This window comes from Capricornis sumatraensis, chromosome 9 (genome assembly GCF_032405125.1).
Source record: "Capricornis sumatraensis isolate serow.1 chromosome 9, serow.2, whole genome shotgun sequence".
NCBI classification, from domain to species: Eukaryota; Metazoa; Chordata; class Mammalia; order Artiodactyla; family Bovidae; genus Capricornis; species Capricornis sumatraensis.
Window position 1 is genome coordinate 21,254,990 of NC_091077.1, and position 17,102 is coordinate 21,272,091.

At 55.6% G+C, this 17,102-nt stretch overlaps 1 protein-coding gene across 1 annotated transcript; it reads left to right on the forward strand.

The window, feature by feature from the left end:
- Positions 1 to 4,517: 4,517 nt before the first annotated feature.
- On the forward strand, positions 4,518 to 8,912 carry LSM7 (LSM7 homolog, U6 small nuclear RNA and mRNA degradation associated). Its single transcript, XM_068981020.1, has 4 exons — positions 4,518 to 4,523; positions 4,615 to 4,744; positions 7,269 to 7,340; positions 8,683 to 8,912. The coding sequence occupies exons 1-4, from the start codon at positions 4,518 to 4,520 to the stop codon at positions 8,823 to 8,825; spliced, it is 351 nt and encodes a 116-aa protein (XP_068837121.1). The 3' UTR covers positions 8,826 to 8,912.
- Positions 8,913 to 17,102: the final 8,190 nt, after the last annotated feature.

Genomic DNA, 17,102 nt, shown 5'->3' on the forward strand with positions numbered 1-17,102 from the left:
CTGGGCAGGGGTGGAGTCAGAGCAGGCAGGGGCTGGCCCGCCACCCCCCCTAGCTCTGGATGGTCCCGCCCTCTGCCAGCACAGCTGGGGCCCTCAGCTCAGGCGGACACAAGGGAGGGCAGGGCCAAGCCTCCGCAAGGAGATCTGGGTGCCAACCGTGGCCATGCCAGGGCCCCTCCATGTGGCTCCAACGGCTGAAAGGGAGAAGTAGAGCCACGCCACACACACAGAGGGCCTGGGCCCACCCCAGCCCCTTGGCTTCTTGGAGCCAGAGGGGCCCAACGGGACCCCAGCTCTGCACACACCAGTTCCAGGGTCCATCTCTCTGTACCACCCAGAGGCGAGACACAGACTGTACCCCTCAGTATCCCCCTAGAATCTTCCCCAGAGACAACAGGCAGGAGCCCCTTTGTGCTGGTGACAGACCCACACCCACCCCAGAATGTGTTGTAGTTGGGGGGTGGGGGGCTCTGACTCAGCAAGGGGTCCCCAGGGGCTGTGGCCCTGACAGCATGCCTGGGACACAGACTGGCTCTCAGAAGGCCGGGTCCTCTGTGAACAGAGGCCAAGGTCAGTTGGTGGTGGTGCAGAGAGGGGCTGGGGTCCCCAGCTGGCCCTGCGTCTTGGTGTGTCACCTGGAGCTGCTGGGTCCAGTGTTTGGCAAAGCTGTGTTTACAGGGCTGGGGCACCAGAGAAGCCGGGTATGCAGGCACTGCCACCAGCGCTTGAGGGAGGGAAGGTTGGTGTCGTCCTGCACCTGCCCCTGTCCAGCCAACCCTGTTCCCTCTACCTGAGGCAGGAGTAGGAGCCCCGGCTTCCTGGTTCTCCCCACCACCATGTCCCACTCAGAGCCCCTGCCACGCCCCCACCTTGGGCCATTGCAGGGAATCCGTGGTCCCTCAACCCTCAGGCTGAATCCGGCCCACCTTCTGTATTTGTCAATAACGTTTTACTGGAACATGGCTGCCTGGTAACTGAATGCAGAGCCTATGCTGCTTTCTGCAGAGCCAGGGAGTTGTAGCAGAGACCATGTGGCCCAAAAGCTCTAAGAAAACATCTGCAGACCCCTGGTCTATGAGCCCAGAGTTGCTGGTATAACACGGGAATGGCTAGAAGCATTTCTTTTTAATTTAAAAAGGTCACTTAGAAGCACGAGAGCACACGTCCCAGCCCGCCCCCCCGCCCCACCACTATGTGCACAGCTGGCTTTCCCTTAGGATATCAGCCTGGGCTTGTGGCAAAGCCCAGAGAGCACAGTCTTGCTGTGGATACTGTCTCCTCCCAGGGGAGGTACAGGACTGGGAGCAGGTATTCCAAAGGGCCCAGAGCTCTCAGTGCCCCTCCTTCCCCCCATTCCAGCACTGCCCATTCCAGTTTGGAGAATGAGAAAAGCCACTAAAAAGGCCACCTCCCAATGCATTACAACCACAAAGCAGGTTCAGGAACTTCAAGGGAAATTATGCTTCAAGATGACACTGACAGCATCCATGCCAGGGTGCTTAGTGAGAAGCTAAGGGGTCCAGATGGGGATCCGTCTATGTAACACTTGGTGAGTTCTAGGAGAGAGTGGGGTAATCAGGACCCGGGAAGTTTAGAAAAAGATGTTTAGGTGGAGGAATGTGGGGGAGGGGAGCAGGACAGGAGGGGAGCAGTGGAGGGGTGAAGGGGCAGATGCAGGGCGGGGTGAGGAGGGGAAGGGTGGGGACAGGTTGGGGGATGGTGGAGGGGTACATGGTCAGGTGAGGGGCAGAGAAGGCACCCACGCGTTCAGATCAGCTGAGTAACAGGTCCCATGCTGGCCATTATATACACAACTTGTACCAATGGTGTAAGGGTGTCCAATCCCTCGTCCAGAGTCACAGAATGATCGGGAGTGAGCTCACAGTGGTGAGCAGGCATCCTCTGGCCCCACGGAGAGCTGGCCATACCCTTGGGCGCCATGAAGAACCATGCCCAGGGGTCTGTCCTAGGAAGAGCTGGCCCAGGAGCTGCCCTCCTCACTCACTCCCACACTCTCCTTGGTTGCCCACACTCAGGGTAAAGTTCAAAACCCTCAGCCAGCTGGGAATAAAGTCCAAACACCCCAGCACCCTGCTCTGACCAGCGCCGTCCACTCCCCTGGAGCCCAGCCCAAGGAGGCCGCGTGCCCCGCCTGCCCCTTACCCCATGCTGAGCCGCTCCACCGCTGCTCCCCCCGCAGCCCCGCCCGCCAGGGTGCCTGACAGGCCTCCGCCTCCCTCGGGTATAACCACTGGAGCGCCCTACGGGCCACTAAAGTGGGCCCTCACCAGCTCCAGATAAATCCTCGGCTCTCAGGAGGTGAGGGGGAGAACGAGACTGACATGCACACACTATTATGTATGAAATAGACAACTACCAAGGACCTACTGCATGGGCTTCCCAGGCGGCTCAGTGGTAAGGAACCCACCTGCCAATACAGAAGCCTCAAGTTCCAACCCTGGGTGGGGAAGATCCCCTGGGGAAGGAAATGGCAACCCACTCCAGTATTCTTGCTGGGGAAATCCCATGGACAGGGAGCCTGGTAGGCTGCACTCCACGGGATCATAAGAGTTGGACACAACTTAATGACTAAACAACGACAAGGACCTACTGTATAGCACAGGGAACTCTACTCAATACTGTGTAACGGCCTATATAGGAAATAATCTAAAAAGGGGTAGATATATATATATATATATATATAACCGATTCACTGTGCTGTACACCTGAAACTAACACAATATGGCAAATCAACCATACTCCAATAAAAATTAAATAAATACCTGCTATTAAAAAAATAAAAATCACCAGATTTCACACCTCCAGCCCTGCCCTCGTCACCTGCAACTTTCTCCCTGGAACACCTTCTTGACCCAGCAAACTCCTACTCATCCTTCAGAACACCCATCTGGTACCCTTGCTTCTTGCTTCTGAAAATCATTCCCAGGCGAACCGCGCCGTTCCTTCTGTGGTGTTCTTGTGACCCTTCGCCCACCTATCGCTTTGCCATTTTTTTTCCTTTTTCTAAATATTTAGAGAGCTCAAAATCCCTGCTTCCAATGGGTCAGACTGCTGAGGAAGACGAGCGAAGAGGGCTGGGGGAAATACAGGGAGCTGGCAAAGCACCTGGGGAGGAGGTGGGTCAGAAAGCTGCTGGAATGTGGCACCCCTAAGATGAGACCAGAAACACAACGTTGGGGGGAGTTAGGTTTCAGGGAAACAGAGCCCAGTGAGCAAAGTGCCTTTAATATGTTAGAGCTGGAAGCAAAGGATAGTTTCCTGTCAGTCGGATCACAGAGTCCTCCTGAATGTGTCAGTGGCACCAGAAAGCTCTCATTTGGACACAAGATCTGACACACTTTGAAAGAGATCCCTCCTGCAGAGCTGAAAATGAACTGGGAGTTTGGGGGACAAAAGCGGCCTTGGAGAGAAGCCAGCAGCCTGAAGCAGAGGTTGGGGGGCTGGCACAGAAAGGGCAACGTTAATGGCCCAGTTTGTAGGGCTGTTGCGGGGTGGGGGGGGGCACCATTTCCGGAGTTGTGGAATTTGGGAGAGAGGGAGGGTTTGGAAAATAAAAAATGCACTCAAGGTAACGTACATCAGCCATCTCCAGGTCTGTCCCCCAGTGGCGACCCTTGAGGTTAAGTGACAAACAAGTAGCATGCCCCACGTCCGGGATCCCCTACATCATCTCGCTGACTGCGCACTGTACACTTATCCTCCTTTTGCAGACGACCAACTCAAAGCGGGAACTCCCCTGCCAAGGTCACGGCAGAAAAAGATGGGGCGGCGATTCGACCCCATTCCAGGGCTGGGCTCCTGGACGCCGCCAGTCACTGGGTGCCACGCTGGGCAGTTGACTACAACCACGGGGAATGGGGGTAGTATCGCTTTCAAGGGGATGCCAGGGTCAGAGAGGGGTAGCCCCCGGCTAAGGCCACGGAGTCAGAGACGGGAGTCCCAGAGGCGGTTGGAGACCCCGAGACAGACCAGCAGGGGCCGGGGCGGAAGCGGGGTAGTGGGACCTAAAACTTTAGGTCCAGGCGGAACCCAGTGACACCACGGCTGGGAACGGCGTCCAGACAGGGAAGGGAGACTGGCCGGGGGACAGACCCGCAAGGTCACGGCCGGGCCCCAGGCCCACGGGTTGCCGGCACCGGGGGCGCGGATCCCCTAAGCTGGCCCGAGGCCGGTCAGGGCGGGGTTCTGCGCGGGGCCGGGGAGGGGTGAGAAGCCGGGGCACCGCGGCCGGCGAGGCCAACGGGGTCGGCGCCGCCCTCACCTGGGCCGCAAGGAGAAGGAAGGCCGCTGCGAGCCGCGCCAGCGCCGCCGCCGCCGCCGCCGCCGCCGCCGCCGCCATGTCGCCCGGTCCCCGCCACAGGCGTCGGCAGATGTTTCCCAGCAACGCCCCGGCGCAGAGCGCCGCGCAGGCGCCCTGCGTCTTTCGCGCATGCGCGCAGGGGTAGGTACAAAGGGCGCAGTGGCGGCGCCTGCGCATAGCGACGCGGCGCGACAAGATGGCGGTGAGCGTGCGGCGCTGCTGGTGGGGTTGGCGGGTTTCGCCGGGCTGGCGGGGTTCGCGGGGCTGGTGGGGTTGACTGGGGAAGAGTCCAGCCGTGCTCCCCGCTTCACAGCGTTCTGCATCCCCTGCAGGACAAAGAGAAGAAAAAAAAAGAGAGCATCTTGGATCTATCCAAGTACATCGACAAGACCATCCGAGTGAAGTTCCAGGGAGGCAGAGAAGGTGAGGCCCCGCTGCCCTCCCCCTCCACGGTCCACGAGGAGTAACGGGAGGCGGTACCGGTAACGGATGCCTGGGCCGCGCTTTAGGCGCTTGGCTCGGACAACTCGTCCGGCCTGCTGCCGGCGCCGGTGTATAGGAACGGTTACACCCCTTTTGCAGGTGGGGAAACTGAGGCACGCAAAGGGGCCCAAACCTCGCCCGCAGCCACAGGGGCTAGGATTCAGGTCTCTGCTTCCTTTGGGTCTTGTCTCACCCAGGCGGCTGCCCCAGCCCCTCATGGGCCCCCTCAGCACCAGGGTTTCTCAGTTTCAGCACTGCTGACATTAAGGCCGTATTGTTCTCTGTAGGGGGCCGTCCTGGGCGCTGTAGGGTGTGGAGCAGCATCTCTGGTCCCATCCACTCGATTCCAGGAGCCTTCTAGTCCTGATGACTACAGGCATCCCAGACCTGGCCTGGTGTTCCCTGGCAGGGGCAGAATTGCCCCAGTTGAGAACCCAGGCCCTATACTCAATTTACACGAAGCCACCTGAGGCACCTGTTGAAAGCAAACCTCATCTCCTTGTTCACCACTGTTCCAGGGTAAAGAATGAGCCTTTTGCTTTTGAGTGAGGCAGGCAGCTCTCAGCTGCTTTGGGAAGCTCTGCTTGACTCTGTATCCCAAGTCAGGGTCCTTTGGTATAAGCTCCTGGTAACAGCTGTCAGGGCTTGGCAGGTTTTTTTCAGTTACTATGAGGCTTTAACTGCATCTCCCTCTGCGATCTGGTGAGGAGACTGGCAGGAAAGATGATGCAAGGTTATGTGGAGAGAGCGGTCCAGGGCAGAGCCCCAGCTCACTGGCTGTGGGACTTTGGGCAAGTCGCTACAATCTCTGAGTCTGTCTCATCTGTCAGAGGCTGTTAACTCCACTTACCTCAGCAGTGGTGGTGAAATTAAAGGGTAATGTCGTTAGCCAAGTTCCTGACACTTAGTGAGCACCCAGTGCTTCACTTATTCAGCTATCTCTGATCTTCAGTTTCTTTGTTCGTAAGATGGTGATTCAGACGACTCCTCTGAGATGTGGACGCCTGGGTAGCATCAGAGTGGCTAAAAACACAGTGCCTGCCCGTCTAGGTACCCAGCCCAGTGAGGCTCTGAATCTGAACAAACACTGGCACCATGCCGGTTCTGGGATGTACAAGGAGATGGGGCTCCTGCTTCTCAAGGCGCTTGTGTTTGTTTTTTTTTTAATTAATTTAGCTGCGTAAGGTCTCAGATGCCAGGCCAGGTCTCTCTAATTACGCCATATGGGCTTAGTTGCTCCATGGAATGTAAGACCAAGGATGGAACCCACATTTGCTGCACTGCAGAATGAATTCTTAACCACCTGGACCACCAGGGAAGTCCCTTCTGTTCATTTTCTGTGCTTCAACAACCCATTTTTATCTCACAGCACCTGTGGTTCCAGACTCCGGGTGCCTCAGGCTCAGGTCTCTGACGAGGTTGCAGTAAGGGAGTGTCTCTGGGAGCCTGTATCTCAGGCCCAGGGTCCCCGTTTTCTGGCAAGTGTTGGCCAGGGACCCTCTGGGCTCCTAGAGGCTGCCTCTGCCACAGACACTGTCCACAGCATGGCAGTTGACTCCTTCAAGGCTAGCAGAAAAATCTCATTTTTTCAAATTCTCTTTTCAGAAAGGGCCCATCCTTTTAATGGCTCACCTGTAGGTCAGGCCCACCCAGCATAGCCTCCCTTTAGATTCACTAAGAGTGGACTGACTCATGGACCTTGATCACATCCACAAAGCCCTCTGTTACAGCCTGACCACAGACTGACGTCTGATCGAGGGTCCCATCCCACATCAGAGGGAGGGGTGGGGGAATGCTGGATTCATCTGAAAATCCCACCCACCTGCTGCAGCACCTCCCCCAGTAAGAAGGGAGGACCCACAGGTGTGGGCTCCCTACCCAACCCGGGGCCAAGTTCCCAGATGGATTCTGGGATTTGTCACTCTCCATCACCCCACTTGGTGAGCGCCGTCACAGGGTTGAGGAGGGCTGTCAACAGCAGAGGAAGCAGAGCCAGGGCCTCGCACTCAGGCGGGCCTGGCAGACTTGTTCTGCAGAAGACCAGACAGGGAACATTTTCAGCTGTGCTGGCCAGACAGTCTCTGTCGCAGCTCCTCAACTCCACCATTGCAGCAGCTGAGCTGCCACAGCGACATTTAACAAATGAGCGCGGCCGGGCTCCAGTTAAACTGTTTACAAAACAGGCGCAGGCGGATTTGCCGACTGTTGCAGTGGCAATGGTGTGGGGTCAGCTGCCACTGCTCGTCTCCTGGGAGCCCTTCCCTTGCTCCCCCTTTGGTCCTGCATCTGTTCTGTCCCTGAAGAGGCTGCTGCCACGCCTGCGTCTGGCTGGGGGGTGGCCCCTCACCAGTGAGGGCACCCCAATTTCATGTGCTGACACCCTCGTGCAGCTCGCACTGTACCCAGAATGACCATTGATCTTATGCTTATCCATCTCTCTTCTCTGCTTGGTGATTCCGACAAGCCAGTGGAATCCTGAAAGGGTTCGACCCTCTGCTCAACCTCGTGCTGGACGGCACCATCGAGTACATGCGAGGTGAGTGCAGCTGCAGGGCTCGGAAGCATCCTTGCCAGGCCTTCCTTACTGTTCCTAGGCCGCCACCCACATGCTGAGCCACCGTGAATGTGGCGCCTGGTGGGTCAGACTGCTGACAGGTGTGTTTGCTCTGCCACTGTCCTGGTGGGGTTCAGTACACTGTCACCTCAGGACTTCAAGGGTAGAGTGTTCTCTAGATTCACTCGTCACCGACCCTGAGCACTTGCTGGAGTTGAAGTCTGCCTGGTGGGGCTAGAAAGGTGCTGCACCTGCCACAATAAAGCTGGCTTCCAGGGGCCTCATCCTGCCCCCTCTCTTGCTGTCTCTATCTGTCTACTCCCTGCTGCTGACAAAGGGTCCCCTCCCCTTCCTTTCCCGTCCCCGTCTCCACAAGTCCCCAGACCCACCAGCTCAGCCTGAGTGCGGCACGACGGAGCCCCCAGGTTCAGGAGAGAAGGGGGTCTCACTCCTCCAGGGACTGTTGATGTTGAAGTACACATTACTCTGGTGCAGAGTAAATGCGGCCACACACAAGTGTCAGAGGCCACCAGGCAGAGGCCCTCTTTGTGGGAGGAGCAACCCTGTAGGGCCTTTTGCCCGCCCTTGTTTTCTCTCTTCCCTCGGGGTTTACCCAGAGTCCTGCTGCTGGGGTCCTGGCCCAGCCTCCTCAGGCAGATGACATTCTGAAAAAGGACAGCCTCACCCTGTGGGGCTGCTGGGAGAACCACATGAGCTGGTGTGTGCCATGCACTTACATGGGGTCCTGGCTTGCTGGTCCAGCGACTTTTTGCCCTCTCCTCACCCAAGAACAGCCCCAGGCCCAGAGCCAGCCAGACCCATCCCGGCAGTTCTAGGAGGGAATGGGCAGGCTCGGACAACTGTTGTCCTGCAGGGCCTGGGAGTGAGGAGTGGCACCCCAACTCAGCCTCTCCCGTCACGCAGTAATCTCTGAGAGTAAGCTCGCCTCCATGCGCTGTCACTTCCCTCCACTGGGAACAGCCCGCTGGTGTAGGGGTGAATGGTGACCCTCTAGGAACTCCCAGATCCTGCAGATGGTTTTTTCTTCTCCCCACCACCCCTCTGAGCACTCGGTCCATCTCCCCAGGGCTGTGTTCTCATTGTGGAAGGAGGGCAGGCTGCACAGGGCTGTTTCCAGAGCTTTTCCTGAGCCTCTCTGTCCATCTCCAGAGAAGCTGCCAATGGGCTGGGGGAAGCGGAGGTGGGGGGTGGGAGCTTAGCCTGCCTTCCCTCCCCCCAGCCCCCACACCCCACTTCTTCCCACCCAGGCACATCTCTGGGCACCTTCCCACACTGCCTCACTGCCGCCCCTCTTCTCCCACAGACCCCGACGATCAGTACAAGCTCACAGAGGACACGCGGCAGCTGGGCCTGGTGGTGTGCAGGGGCACTTCGGTGGTGCTCATCTGCCCGCAGGATGGCATGGAGGCCATCCCCAACCCCTTCATCCAGCAGCAGGATGCCTAGCAGCCAGGCCACTGCTCCCCTGACTTGGCCACCCGTCCGAATGGAACTCTTTTTTGTATAACTTACATTTTTGTTTTCTTAATAAAATTGCAAACCTCAAGTGTCCAGGAGCCCTGGAATCTTCCTTTCAGCTTTGATGTTCTGGCAAAACCCGGACCTGGGAATTTGGTTCATCTGGCAGAGCTTGAGCGCTGGCCGGGGACTTGGTGGTGACTAAGCATGCATAGTGCAGGCGGGGGAATGGGTCATGCCTCTGCAGAGATCCCCCAGGGATCACCGCCTCTGTACACACCCCAGCCAGCCTTCTCAGCGGCAGGTCCTGTCCTTTCAGTGCCTCTATGCTCTGGCCCGAGGGGTCCTGCAGAGCCGGATCCACTCTGTTATGTCCCCACAAAGCACAGCCATGACCCCACAAAGAACAGACTAGATGGAGCCTTGCTGTCCACCTGGCCCACGACCCCAGAGGTGATCTAAACCTCTTCCCCGCTCATCTCAGAGGACAAGCCCACCCCTGCCCCTCAGCCTGCGACCCCAGGCCATCATCATGAACGTCCCCAGTCCCTGTCCTCAGGAGCAGGGCTTTCTCCTGGCCTCGTTCCATAAACCCAGTGTCCTTGTTAGGACCCTGCCCCCATGGGGCCATCCCTGCTGACAGCAGGCTCGTCTCCCATTTGTCATTCTGGAGCACTGATGAGGGTGGACGGGAGGCCGAGAGTAAGCATGAGTTGTGCTGGCAGAAAGTTTAAACTGGGGTCCCTCCACCAACACCTGGGGACACACTGGAAGTGGCTACAGGAGACCAGGCTGGATGACTCGCTCGCTACCTGTCCTCTGTTGTCGCCACCAAATAAAGGGGGAGCAGCTGGCTTATCTCAGAGATCTGAGCTCTGCCATGGCCCAGCAGCATTAGCCCCTGCTGCCGGGAATTAGCTGTGGGGCCGCTAGCCAATCCCACATGCTCCTCCTCCCTCTGCCCCACTTCCCTGCCATCTGGCGGCCCTGCCTCCTCCCGTCCCCTGGCCAGCGGGCGGGGGCCCTGGGCAAGCTGGGGTCACAGCCCCGGGGAAGGCTGTGACCTAGAACCTGCGCACACCCAGCCTGCAAACATCCAACCCCTGTGCTCTGGTCTTGGGGAGCAATCGACAGCTGGTGCCTGGGACTCAGGCAGGGGCCTCACGCAGTGGAGGGACCGAGGACCCAGGCACCGGGACCTCTGTTCCGCACCTGCGCAGCCTGCGCTGTCTGAGACCAAGATACAGAGGCGGAGACCCAGAACTCAGGGTCAGAGAGCCCAGGGGCCTGGGCCACAGGGTGGGGTGGGAGTGGGGTAGGGGAACAGCGAGGCCTGGAGGATAATCAGACCTCTTTAGAGCCCCCGAGGTAGCCAAGGGCCAGGACAGAAACTCAAGAACACCTGATTTTTCCAGCCCCAGCAAGGCTTGTCTCTGGACCCTCTGCCCCCACACAGCAGTCCCCCAGGCTTCAGACCACTCTCCACCCACCCCTCCTCTCCCAGCTGAACAGACAAGTTCTCTGTGGCCACAAAGTCCAAGACTCCAGTTCTCCTTCCCCCACTTGCTGTGTGACTGACAGCAAGTGTCCCAACCTCTCTGAGGTCTCGTTCCTTCCCTCTTAAGCTCAGGAAAAGCCATCGAATATCCACTCTGCAGCTGGGCACTGGGACCCTGCCCAGTTGGTTAAGAGTACAGGTGTTTGCTGTCAAGTCTAAGGATGGGAACAATGCTGTGGGGGCCAAGAGAGGGACACCCCGACCTCCTGGGGGCTCAGGCAGAACGCTGCAGAAAGGCAGATGAAATGAGCCTGTTCACTGAACCACATGCACCCTGGAGAGTCACTTTAACCTTGTTTTTAATAACCTAGCTGCCCATCACTGGGGAATCTGCTGTAGAGACTCAGGTTCCTCCAGCCACACACAAAGTGACGTATTACAGAGAGGCAGAGCTGTCTGTGCAGAGGTGGGTTAAATATAACCACAAATTCCCTGAGTTAACCCAGGTGATACCAGCAGAATAATTTCATTGCCAACCTACAGAATCACGAGGATTAATACGTTTTATGCCCCTATGTTGGGGGATGTTTGTTACACAGTGGACAGGTCACTGGGACTTGCTGACATACAAGTGTAGCATGCGGGTGGTGTAACACCATTTAGTCAAGATGATCCTTTTTAAGAAAATCTTATGTTTCTATGCTTTAAATTTATATAGAAAGAAGGAGCTAGAGAGATCCTGCTGACCCAGGATTGAATATGATGATCAGAGATGGATGTTAGACTATCCTTAATGTTTTAATATTTCACAAGGAGAAATTTAATATTTAATATTTTACACTGAGTGTTATATTGAAATTTTAATATTTTACAAGGAATTTGAGAAAGAGATGGCCAGAAGCAGATAGGGAGGTGCAGAGAGAGATTGAGGGAGACAAGGAAAGGCAGATACAGAGGCAGAGACTAGAGCAGGGACAGGGAGAAATGAGGACACAGCAGCCTGGCTGGCGACACTGATATTGCCCTCCCCTCCCCCGCCACCCTGGTATAAATCCCCAGTGGCCAGCCAGCCCGCCTGCCAGCCCACCATGCTCTCAAGAGGCAGCCCACTGACCCCAGCCCGGATCCCGCCCTTCCAGCTCCCAGCCCACGGTCAGCGCCTTCGGAGCAACAGCCGGGGGCTGCAGCCATCAGATGGGGGACCTGCCCTGCCCCACGTGCCCATGGTCACCGCAGCCCACGGATTCCAGGTGCTGGCCCAGAGGCCCCAGGTGCTGTCTGCCGAGGCCCCACTCTGGGGGACATCACCAGAGACCCCTGCAGACCCCAGCTGGAGCCCGGACCAACCCGAGATTCTCAGGACCCCGCCCCATGGCAGATTCCAGAATCTCTCGAAGGTGGACAGGATCTTGACCCTGCTGACGGTCAGCGCTGCCCCTCCCTCACTGCCTTGTCCCCTGAATGGCTTTAGTGACAGGATGGGCTGATGTGTACCTGGTTCACTCAGCTCCCCACCAATCCCAAACCCCTTCATTATCCCCATTCACAGACAAGGAAGCTAAGGTCCAGAGAGGTTGACCAATGTGTCCTGGGTCACAGAGCCGGGATTCTAGTCCAGGGGGGTGGGCTGCCTCCAGCATCGTCTGCCCCCCACATCCCTCCTGTGTTCTGAAGCCCATCATGTGGGTGCGGAAAGTAAGACCCAAAGCTGGATGTGGGGGGGGGGCACACATTGGGAGGGGAAAGCACTGGATGCATAAGGGGGGCACATGTTGGGAGGGGAAGGCGCTGCCTGCCCACCGAGTCCCAGGAATTGGGAAGAAACAGACTCCCCTGCTCTCACAATGCAGGTCTGCCACCCACAGCCCCTGGAGCCCTCACTCCAACCCGGAGCACCAGGGACACCGCAGAGCCCTGCAGTCCCCCAGGGTGATCCGGGCATGGCTGGCCACCCTCAGGTTTCCAGCCAGTGATGCAGGAGAGGACTCCAGTACCGCGTGGACATGGATGTAAAAATAAGAAGCTTTGGTCAACTTTGCAAATGGGGGGTGGGGTGGAGAAGGGATCTTCAATCCCTGGGGCTGTTGGTTTGAGCTCAGCCTGGCCCAGGTGAGACTGACGATGCCCCTGACCCAGGGGCGTGGCCCTCCTGCTTCCCACGTCCCCCTGCAGCTCCAATCCGACCTGGAGCCTCCACTATCTGCACAGATAGGTCCCCCTGCCACCCCCTCACCAGACTGGGAGCTTCGTGGGGGTGGGCTCTGATGCTCAATAAATGTCCTCTGCTGGTGAGCACATGTCTTCTCATGCTTCCTGCTTATGTTCAGGGCCCAGGTCAGCTCCCTGTCTCCCCACCCTCAACCAGCACCCACCCACCCTGTCCCCAGCCATGCTGACCAGCAGGGGTCAGGGCTTACCTAGGAACGAAGAGCCCAGACAGAAAACAACATTCCTGGTTTGTAGGAGTCTGTGTGTGTGTTGGGGGGGTGGGGTGGGGGGGCAGGGAAATAAGGGTGTGGGGGAGGCTGATCAGGAGCCTGGAATCAGGGCAGATATGCCTTTGGACTCCACCTTGTCGCTGGGAACTTCTGAACTTTCCTGGCCCCCATCGCCCCCAAAGTACACATCCACACCTACTGCATGTCTTAGAGGAACCCCAAATTAACGTGCCCCAAGCTGACACTCCCCCTTCCTCCGGCTGCCTCCACAGCTATCCCCACCCCAAGATTCATCCCCACAACTCCTTGAATAGTTCAGGTCCAAAAAAACCCTGGGCTCACCCTTGACAAGTACTGACAACTCTACTTCAGAATTGATCCCAAAGCTTTTCAGGAACAAATTACACTAATCCAGCTTCAGAAACCTGGGGAGGAAGGAACACTCCCTAACTGCTACAGGAGGGCAGCATAAGCAAAATCTGTCAAAAAACACTGCAGAAAAAGAAAGCCACAAACCAATACCCGTCGCGAATACAGATGCAATACATACGAAATCTAGAAAGATGACACTGATGAGCTATTTGCAGGGCAGCCATGGAGACCCAGGGGCTTTCCAGATGGTGCTAGTGGTAAGAAACCTGCCTGCCAATGCAGGAGACACAGGTTCAATCCCTGGGTCAGGAAGATCTCCTGGAGGAGGTCATGGCAGCCCACTCCAGTATTCTTGCCTGGAGAACTCCGTGGACAGAGGAGCCTAATGGGCTACAACCCATGGGGTCCCAAAGAGTCAGACATGGCTGAAATGTCTTAGCACAAAATGGAGATGCAGGCATAGAGAACAGACCTATGGACACAGGAGGGTGGGAGGAAGGAGAGGAGGGACGGAGAGAGTAGCACAGAAACATATACACCACCTGACTGTGGATCACAATAAACTGGAAAATTCTGAGAGAGATGGGAATACCAGACCACCTGACCTGCCTCTTGAGAAATCTGTATGCAGGTCAGGAAGCAACAGTTAGAACTGGACATGGAACAACAGACCGGTTCCAAGTAGGAAAAGGAGTACGTCAAGGCTGTATTTTGTCACCCTGCTTATTTAACTTATATGCAGAGTACATCATGAGAAACACTGGACTGGAAGAAACACAAGCTGGAATCAAGATTTGCCGGGAGAAATATCAATAACCTCAGATATGCAGATGACACCACCCTTATGGCAGAAAGTGAAGAGGAGCTAAAAAGCCTCTTGATGAAAGTGAAAGAGGAGAGCGAAAAAGCTGGCTTAAAGCTCAACATTCAGAAAATGAAGATCATGGCATCTGGTCCCATCACTTCATGGCAAATAGATGGGGAAACAGTGGAAACAGTGTCAGACTTTATTTTTTGGAGCTCCAAAATCACTGCAGATGGTGATTTCAGCCATGAAATTAAAAGATGCTTACTCCTTGGAAGAAAAGTTATGACCAACCTAGATAGTATATTCAAATGCAGAGACATTACTTTGCCAACTAAGGTCTGTCTAGTCAAGGCTATGGTTTTTCCTGTGGTCATGTATGGATGTGAAAGTTGGACTGTGAAGAAGGCTGAGCGCTGAAGAATTGATGCTTTTGAACTGTGTTGTTGGAGAAGACTCTTGAGAGTCCCTTGGACTGCAAGGAGATCCAACCAGTCCATTCTGAAGGAGATCAGCCCTGAGGTTTCTTTGGAAGGACTGATGCTGAAGCTGAAACTCCAGTACTTTGGCCACCTCATGAGAAGAGTTGATTCATTGGAAAAGACTCTGATGCTGGGAGGGATTGGGGGCAGGAGGAGAAGGGGACGACAGAGGATGAGATGGCTGGATGGCATCACGGATTCGATGGACATGAATCTGAGTGAACTCCGGGAGTTGGTGATGAACAGGGAGGCCTGGCATGCTGCGATTCACGGGGTCGCAAAGAGTCGGATACGACTGAGCAACTGAACTGATGTAAAACAGACAGCCAATGGGAATTTGCTGTATGACTCAGGGAACCCAAACCAGGGCTCTGTAACAACCTAGAGGGGTGGGAAGGGATGGGAGGTGGGAGTGAGGTTCAAGAGGGAGGGGACATATGTGTACCTATGACTGATTCATGTCGATGTATGGCAGAAATCAATGCAATATCGTAAAGCAATTATCCTTCCATTAAAAATAAATAATTAAAAAAATACAGATGCAAGAAACTTTCACAAAACATCAGTAGATTGGATCCCAAGGATTGTACATCATGACCACAGAGTATGGCCAACTCCAGGAATGACAGGTTGGGTTTAACACTGGAAAATCTGTGAATGGGATTCACCTCATTGACACAAGAAAGGAGAAAAATGCTATGACCGGTTTTTTTCGTACCTGCAGAAGAAGCATCTGACAAAATTCAACACTCAATTCAGGTTGAAATCTTGGCAAATAGAAAGAGGGAATTTCCTCAACCTGATAAAGGTCATCTGTAAAAAACTGACAGCTGACATCACCATAAATGGTGAAAAACTGATAGCTTTCCCCCTAAGACCAGGAGCAAGGAAAGGATGTCCATTGTCGTCTTGGACATTCTACTAGCCTGAACAGTATGAAAGGACAGGAAAATGAAATTAATGATAAATATCAGACAGGAAGGACTAAGGAAATTCCCTGGTGGTCCAGGGGTTAAGACTCCATGCTCCCAATGCAGGGAGGCTGGGTTCCATCCCTGCTCAAGGAACATGAGCCACAACTAAGACCCAGCACAGCCAAATAAATATTTTTTTAAAAAAGAAGAAGAAAGGAGGAACTAAGATGATCTTATTTGCAAAATCTGAAATTGCTTACTACTGCAAGATTTACTTGCTGAAAACCCTTGCAAGTGATTCAGGCCCCAGGCCCCAGTGGGTGATTCAAGCCCCAGGATCCTGCAGCTAGATCATGATGGTGCCTGCTGTGGGTTCCCTTGGCTGCAGTCAGATAGGTCAATTCAACCAAAAAAGAGCTGAGTTTTGGTAAGCTCCATGGGGCACATGCACGGAGGCCCTGAGTGGACTGTTTATCATAACCATATCAGGGACCTATGCTTACTTGGGACTTGGGGGCTGCCATCGAGGGCCCACCTTACTCAGGAGTTAGTGTCGGTTTGAGGCCACTATGTGGCCACACAGAAAAGCTGCAGAAGCCCCAGTGCCATGTCTGAGAAGCCCTCCAGCCTATGCCTTCACTGGGTTCTCCGCTGTTGGGCCGTTCCCACCCTCTGCAACCCTGAGAGCTTGTCGTGCTAGCTTTGGGCCCCTTTGTTAAGCAGGAGCATCCCCAGGCACAGCCCGAGGAAATGTTGACTAAGTAAATAACACCACCGTTTATTGTGGGTCGGGCAGACCTGTAAACAACACAGGCCCATATCAACCTCCTAGAGGTCCAAGCAGGGACCTGCCTGGGGTAGCCACTGGGGTCTGGAGTCCAAGGCCTCAATCCCTCTGCACTCTTGTCTCCCAGAAACCCAGGATTCCACTCCCATTACAGTGGGAAAGCCACTTGTCCGAGGCCACAGCTGAGCTTCCCAGGCCGTGTGACCCCTGCTTTCCCCGGCCCCAACTGCCAGTCCTACACATCTCGCCAGAGAAAGGAGAGAAGAGAAGGTCTTTAATTTTAGAAATCATTACTGCTGCCTAAGGGCTCCTGCAGGCTTTCCCAGGTACGAGGACACAGGATGGGGAGAGTCAGGGCCCTGCTGCACTCACAGCTGGGGGGGCAGTACACGGGAAGCCCCTGGGGCTGGCAGCCACCTCCAGGGCCCCTGCCCAACCTACAGCTCCCCCATCTGGAGCTGCCCTCTCCTCCCAGGGGTCTGTCTCCATGGCAACATCCCCATCGCAGGTGTTCGTAACCTTGGCAACCAGGTACTGCCACCCCACCACCTGGGAGGCTGGAATCCCTAGCTACACCCCGTTCCCACACCCACCTCTGCCCTCACGGCAGCATCCCACTGGGGATGCTGGGCCCAGAGAGGCCATTCGGTGGCTGAGCCCACCTCCATGTCCCTGCTAAATGTGATAGGACAGCAGTGCCAATGTGCACATTCTTGCTGGTCACTGAGGGCCTACTACATGCTCCCAGGCTTCCTTTTGGTATACGGAGCAGGCTGACACTGACCAAGAATGGAGAGATGATAAGACAGTGGTTCCAGGCAGCAACAGACACTTCCCCACTCAGAGCCCCCTAGAACCCCCACTTCCAGGGGCAAAACCTACAGCCCTCAGCATCACTGGGCCATTTGTTTATTCAGCCAGCACTTACTGGACACCTACTCTGTGTCTACTGGAGCCGTTCCACAGCAG